The 7,140-nt window shown below is 53.4% G+C and overlaps 1 protein-coding gene across 1 annotated transcript; it reads left to right on the top strand.

The window, feature by feature from the left end:
* Nucleotides 1-260: 260 nt before the first annotated feature.
* On the top strand, nt 261-6,848 carry LOC125923454 (uncharacterized). Its single transcript, XM_049631774.1, is given in 2 exon segments — nt 261-1,648; nt 1,684-6,848. Coding segments are annotated over 2 exon segments (5,244 nt in total). The 5' UTR covers nt 261-1,158; the 3' UTR covers nt 6,438-6,848.
* The last annotated feature ends 292 nt before the right edge of the window (nt 6,849-7,140 follow it).

The following is a 7,140-nucleotide window of genomic DNA, read 5'->3' as shown; positions in this document are numbered from 1 at the left end:
GTCCGACTTCAGCTCAGGTCGTGATCTCGCAGTTTGTGAGTTCGAGCCCCGTGTCGGGCTCCGTGCTGACAGCTCGGAGCCTGGAGCCTGCTTCCGATTCTGTGTCTCTTCTCTCTGCCCCTCCCCAACTTGTGCTTGTCTCTCTATGTCTTTCAAAAAAATAAACGAACATAAAAAAATTAAAAATCATAGAAAAATTCAACCTTAAAAAAAGGAATAACTGTATTCACACATTTGACTAAAATGTGTTTTAGGTTAGGTTTTAGGTTATGTGTTTTTTAGGTTACTCTACCCTTCCTTGAAAGGGCGGGCCTACGCCGGCCGACTCCATCTTGTTCTGTGTTCTCCACCTTGAGTGACTATGTCCCCGACATGACCCCTTTTCCGGGAAAATCACAGAAACCTCAGACTGCGCCTCCTCCCCTTGAGTAACCTCCCGCTCACCCGTTCAAACTTCCTGATCAAAACACGCCCAGCGACCTGCATAACAGGACTCCGACCCTTCCCCAGCCAATCGGCCGAGGCCACGACCCTTCCCCAGCCAATCGGCTGAGGCCACAGCCATTACCTCACCAACTGCCCCTAGACCCCTATAAAACCTTTGTGCTTTTGAAACTCGCTCTCTCTCCCTGGTATCTCACCGCTGCGTCGGTGCAGGTAGGGGATTGAGCTCGAGCTAGCTCGAATAAAGGCTCTTTTGCTTTTGCATCGGACTCGGCTCCCTAGTGGTCTTTGGGGATCACGAATTCTGGGCATAACATTTGGGGGCTCGGCCCGGGATCCCCAAGACCCCCGAGGGACCCCCGACCCGGAGAGCCTGACTGGCCACGGTTAGTGTCTGTCTGTTTGTTCTGTCTTTTCTGTGTGAGCTCACTTCTGGAGTTCTGGTAGTGCCCGACGCGGTCTAAGTGGACGCACTGGAGGACCACGGGCCGGGAGTTTCGGAAGACGTTCCGATTCTCCCTTCTGGAGGGACGTGGAATCCCCTCAAAGGTCTGAGACGAGGCGGGTCGCTCCCGCTGGTCGGCGTGAGGCCGTCATCTTTGGAGGGACGTGGAATCCCCTCATCGGTTTTGGAGGGACGTGGAATCCCCTCATCGGTTTTGGAGGGACGTGGAATCCCCTCAAAGGTCTAAGCTAGCTTTCAGTTTTGCTTCCATGGAGTTGGAAGATTTTCTAGGGGCCCTCTGTTTGTCTGTTTTTGTGTTTCTCTGTTTTGTTCTGTGGACTTACTGGATGGACGTTATGGGACAGACTCAGACTACTCCTCTAAGTATTATGATTGATCACTTTAAGGATGTGAGGGGAAGAGCTAACAACCTCAGTGTGGAAGTCCGAAAGGGTCGGTGGCAGTTTTTTTGTTCTAGCGAGTGGCCAACTTTCAATGTCGGATGGCCACCAGAGGGGACCTTCGACCTCCCTACCATCCACCGAGTCAGGAGTATCATCTCTCAGCCTAAGAGGGGCCATCTTGATCAGCTCCCTTACATTATCACTTGGCAGGACCTTGTAGAAGACCCACCCTCTTGGCTTAAGCCCTTCCTAGCCCCGCTCCCTCAGGAGCCAAAACCCATTCTTGCTTTGCAGGGGACAAAGAAGAAGAAAAGTCTTATCCAGCCTTCAGCACCCCTCTACCCTGTCTTACAGGGGGTACTGAAGAAGAATTAATTTTTCCTCCCTCGTATAACCCCTCTAGGATGCTGGAAGAACACCATCCTCCCCCTCCGGGGGAGGCAGACGCTGTTCCGAGAGCGGGAGGCGGAAACGCTCCAGTGGGAAGCCCGCCCTTCACCAGACAAAGGGCTCAGAGGGAGCAATCCGCCTCCGCCGCCGACTCCACTATTCTGCCCCTGCGAGCCACCGGACCCCCAGACGCGGAGGGGAACCAGCCCCATCACTATTGGCCTTTTGCCACTAGTGACCTCTACAATTGGAAAGCTCAGAATCCTAAGTTTTCCGAGAAACCGGCAGGGCTTATTGATTTATTAGACTCTGTTCTTTTTACCCATCAGCCCACGTGGGACAATTGCCAGCAGCTTTTGCAGGTCCTGTTCACGACTGAAGAAAGAGAAAGAATCGTCAACGAGGCCCAAAAACTAGTTCCGGGCACAGACGGGAATCCCACCACCAACCAGGCTCAGATAGATGCCTCCTTCCCCTTAACTCAGCCCCAGTGGGATTTCAACACGGCAGAAGGTAAGGAGAGGCTCCGGGTCTACCGCCAGACTCTAATGGGGGGTCTCCGAATGGCTGCTAGAAAGCCAACCAATTTGGCCAAGGTAGGAAATGTACAACAGGGAAAAGATGAATCTCCGGCTGCCTTTTTAGAACGGATCATGGAGGCATTCCGTACCTATACCCCCATGGATCCAGAGGCTCCGGAAAGCAAGGCAGCTGTTATCATGGCCTTTGTAAACCAATCGGCCATAGACATTAGGAGAAAATTACAGAAAATAGATAGACTAGGAGAAAAAAGTCTGCAGGACTTACTGGTGGTAGCCGAAAAGGTATATAATAACCGGGAGCTTCCTGAGGACAAGCAGGCTCGCGCCATGGCGGCTGCCAGCAGTAAGCAGACTCGAGACCTGGCCAGAATACTACTAGCTACCACTGCTGACTCCCCTGAGGAACGAGACCGCCGTCTCTGGCAGCTGGCAGACAACGCAAGAAAAGGTAAAAGAACCACCAAAGGGGGGAAGCAGAGGCTGCAGAAGGATCAGTGCGCATACTGCAAGGAGATAGGGCATTGGGCCCGAGATTGTCTGAAAAGGGCCGGTGGGAAAGGAAGCAAGACTGATCGAGTAAAAGTCCTAGAGCTAGATGAACTAAGTGATTAGGGGAGTCGGGGTTCGGACCCTCTCCCTGAACCCAGGGTAACTCTTAAAGTGGAGGGGACCCCTGTTGACTTCCTTGTCGACACCGGAGCACAACATTCGGTCCTCCGCACCCCACAAGGAAAACTAGCCAGCAAGAAGTCCTGGGTACAAGGGGCAACTGGTATGAGCCAGTATTCATGGACTACCCGAAGAACAGTAGATTTGGGAACGGGCCGGGTATCCCACTCCTTTATGGTAATACCAGAATGCCCCTACCCGCTGTTAGGACGGGACTTACTGACCAAGATTGGAGCTCAGATAACTTTCAGACAAGGGGGGCCTCAGGTCACCGATGGCAAGGGCCACCCCATCCAGGTACTGACCATGAAACTGGAGGATGAATACCTCCTCCACCAGGAGGCGCTCCCGAGAGAGGATAATATAGACAGATGGCTACAAGAATTCCCCTCGGTTTGGGCAGAGACTGGGGGGGGGGGGATGGGACTAGCCGCTCATAGGACCCCAGTCCTGGTAGAGCTCAAGCCAGGAGAGAGTCCGGTAAGGATCAAACAATACCCCATGTCACAGGAGGCCCGGAAGGGGATCCAGCCACACATCCGGAGACTACGAAGCCTAGGGGTACTAGTTCCTTGCCAGTCTGCCTGGAACACCCCCTTACTGCCGGTCAAAAAGCCTCACACAAATGACTACCGACCAGTACAAGACCTCCGGGAAGTAAATAAGAGGGTCGCGGACATACACCCAACTGTTCCCAACCCATATACTCTCTTGAGCTCCTTGGCGCCCTCCAGGGTCTGGTATACTGTACTAGATTTAAAGGACGCCTTCTTCAGTCTGCCACTGGCACCCCAGAGCCAATCCCTGTTCGCCTTCGAGTGGCATGATCCGGAGGAGGGCTACAGTGGGCAACTCACCTGGACACGGCTACCTCAGGGATTCAAAAATTCACCCACCATCTTCGACGAGGCACTACACGAGGACCTGGGTGAGTACAGAAGGGAGCACCCTGGCCTCACCCTCCTACAGTACGTAGATGACATCCTGATTGCTGCCGACACGGCCAAAGACTGTGAGCGAGGGACCCAGGACCTGCTGGCTACCCTGGGGGCTTTAGGGTACCGGGCATCCGCGAAGAAGGCTCAGATATGCAGGGAGAGGGTAAGTTACCTGGGATATATCCTGGAGGGCGGACAGCGGCGGTTATCAGATGCCAGAAAAGAAACTGTCCTAAAGATCCCTACTCCCACCTCCCGAAGAGAAGTGAGGGAATTCCTAGGATCAGCCGGCTACTGCCGCCTCTGGGTTCCAGGTTTTGCTGAGATCGCCAGGCCCCTATATGAAGCTACCAAAGAGGGGAAAACATTTAAATGGACTGAAAAAGAAGAAATTGCCTTTAATCGGTTAAAAAAGGCCCTCCTAAGTGCCCCAGCCCTGGGCCTACCAGACATTACGAAACCCTTCCACCTCTTTGTAGACGAACATAAGGGAATAGCAAAAGGGGTTCTAACTCAAGCCTTAGGCCCCTGGAACTGCCCAGTGGCTTACCTGTCTAAGAAACTAGACCCAGTGGCTGCCGGCTGGCCGCCATGCCTAAGAATTATTGCGGCGACAGCACTCCTAGTCAAGGATGCAGACAAACTGACCCTAGGACAGGAGATCTGGATCACGACCCCACACGCCATTGAAGGGGTCCTGAAACAGCCTCCGGATAGATGGATGAGCAATACACGTATGACTTATTACCAGAGCCTCCTACTCAACCCTCCACGAGTGCGGTTCCACCCCAGTGCAGCCCTCAATCCTGCAACCCTGCTGCCCGACCCTGACCTAGGTGCTCCACTACATGACTGTGCGGGAATCCTGGAACAAGTACATGGATTCCGGATGGACCTGACCGACCAGCCCCTCCCCGATGCCGAGGCTACTTGGTTCACTGATGGCAGCAGCTTTGTGCGAGATGGACACAGGTATGCGGGTGCAGCGGTGGTCACCGAAACGGACACCGTATGGGCGGAGGCTCTACCCTCCGGAACGTCAGCCCAGCGAGCGGAGCTCATAGCCCTCACCAAGGCGCTGATGCTGCGAGCTGGAAAACGGCTTAACATCTACACAGACAGCCGTTATGCATTTGCCACAGCTCATATTCATGGGGCAATTTATCAGGAGAGGGGGTTACTGACGGCAGAAGGACGGACTATAAAAAATAAGCAGGAGATACTTAACCTGCTTACGGCCTTATGGCTTCCTGCCAAGCTAGCCATTATCCACTGCCAAGGGCACCAAAAAGCTGATAACCCAGTAGCTAGAGGTTATCGAAAGGCTGACCAGGCAGCCAAGGCAGTAGCCCTTACTCCAGTCCCCACCATGACCATACAACTACTGGACCCGGGAGACCCAGTTTTACCAGACCAGCCCAAATACTCCCAGGAGGAGTTACAGCGGATCAAGAAACTCCCCATGGCCCAGGAGATAAAGGGATGGTGGTATACACCTAACAAGGAGCTCGTGCTGCCAGACCGGCTCGGAGTCTCAATATTAGAGCACATGCATCGGTCTACTCACATGGGGGCCCGAAAATTAAAAGACTTAATCCGACATGCCGGAATCAAGATTCACCAACAGGACACCAAAATAGAGCAAGTTGTATCTGCCTGCAAGACCTGCCAACTCACCAACGTGAGAGCCACATCAAATAAAAAAGGAACCAGGCTCAGAGGCACCAGACCGGGAGCCCAATGGGAAGTCGACTTCACTGAAGTCAAACCAGGAAAGTATGGTTATAAATATCTTTTAGTATTTACAGACACCTTCTCTGGCTGGGTGGAGGCATACCCAACCAAGCATGAAACGGCTCAGACGGTGGCTAAGAAGCTACTAGAAGACATCTTACCCAGGTATGGTTTTCCTGCCATGGTAGGATCAGACAATGGACCAGCTTTTATCTCTCAGGTAACACAGGCAGTAGCCAAGGCGGTGGGGGCAAACTGGAAATTACATTGTGCTTATAGGCCCCAGAGCTCAGGACAGGTAGAAAGAATGAATAGAACCCTAAAAGAGACCCTTACCAAATTAACCATGGAGACTGGCGGGGACTGGGTGACTCTCTTACCGTACGCCCTTTACCAGGTTAGAAACACTCCTTACACTCTGGGTTTTACTCCCTACGAGATCATGTTTGGCAGGCCACCCCCTGTTATTCCCAGCCTTCGAGCTGAACTTCTTGCAGAGTTTAAAGATCAAGAACTTTTTCTTTCCTTGAGAGGGCTCCAGAGGGCGCACGAGGACATTTGGCCGCGCCTCCGTGCCATCTACGAGGCTGGCCCGACCCCGACACCTCATCAGTACAAGCCGGGAGACTGGGTCTATGTCAAGAGGCACCACCGAGAGACTCTCGAGCCGCGCTGGAAGGGACCCTACATTGTAGTGCTGACAACCCCCACCGCTCTCAAAGTAGACGGCATCGCGACCTGGGTCCATCACACCCACGTTCGGCCAGGGGACCCCTCCTCAATCCGGAAGGACTTCGTCACGCGATGGGCCATCAGTCGGGACCAACACAACCCGCTCAAGCTCAAGCTCCAGCGCATTCGACCCACCTAATATTGGTAACTCTGTTAACTCTGCTTGTCATTGCTCATGCTGCCGGGAGTCCCCACACCCCCCAAAACATCACCTGGCAGATCATAGATACCAGCTCAGGGACAATACTTAATTAGACCTCCCAGAGCCACCCCAGGGACACATGCTTCCCAGAACTTAGCGTAAACCTCCAAACTCTGTTCCCCTTGTCACCATAAATGCAGTCGGTCCCATGATTGGGTCCGTAAGTTACATGACAAGGGGGGAATGAAAGGGCGGGCCTACGCCGGCCGACTCCATCTTGTTCTGTGTTCTCCACCTTGAGTGACTATGTCCCCGACATGACCCCTTTTCCGGGAAAATCACAGAAACCTCAGACTGCGCCTCCTCCCCTTGAGTAACCTCCCGCTCACCCGTTCAAACTTTCTGATCAAAACATGCCCAGCGACCTGCATAACAGGACTCCGACCCTTCCCCAGCCAATCGGCCGAGGCCACGACCCTTCCCCAGCCAATCGGCTGAGGCCACAGCCATTACCTCACAAACTGCCCCTAGACCCCTATAAAACCTTTGTGCTTTTGAAACTCGCTCTCTCTCCCTGGTATCTCACCGCTGCGTCGGTGCAGGTAGGGGATTGAGCTCGAGCTAGCTCGAATAAAGGCTCTTTTGCTTTTGCATCGGACTCGGCTCCCTAGTGGTCTTTGGGGATCACGAATTCTGGGCA

The sequence above is a fragment of the Panthera uncia genome, chromosome B1 (assembly GCF_023721935.1).
Source record: "Panthera uncia isolate 11264 chromosome B1, Puncia_PCG_1.0, whole genome shotgun sequence".
NCBI lineage: Eukaryota > Metazoa > Chordata > Mammalia > Carnivora > Felidae > Panthera > Panthera uncia.
Note: the sequence above shows the minus strand (reverse complement) of the source record. Positions and strands in the feature narration are given on the sequence as shown.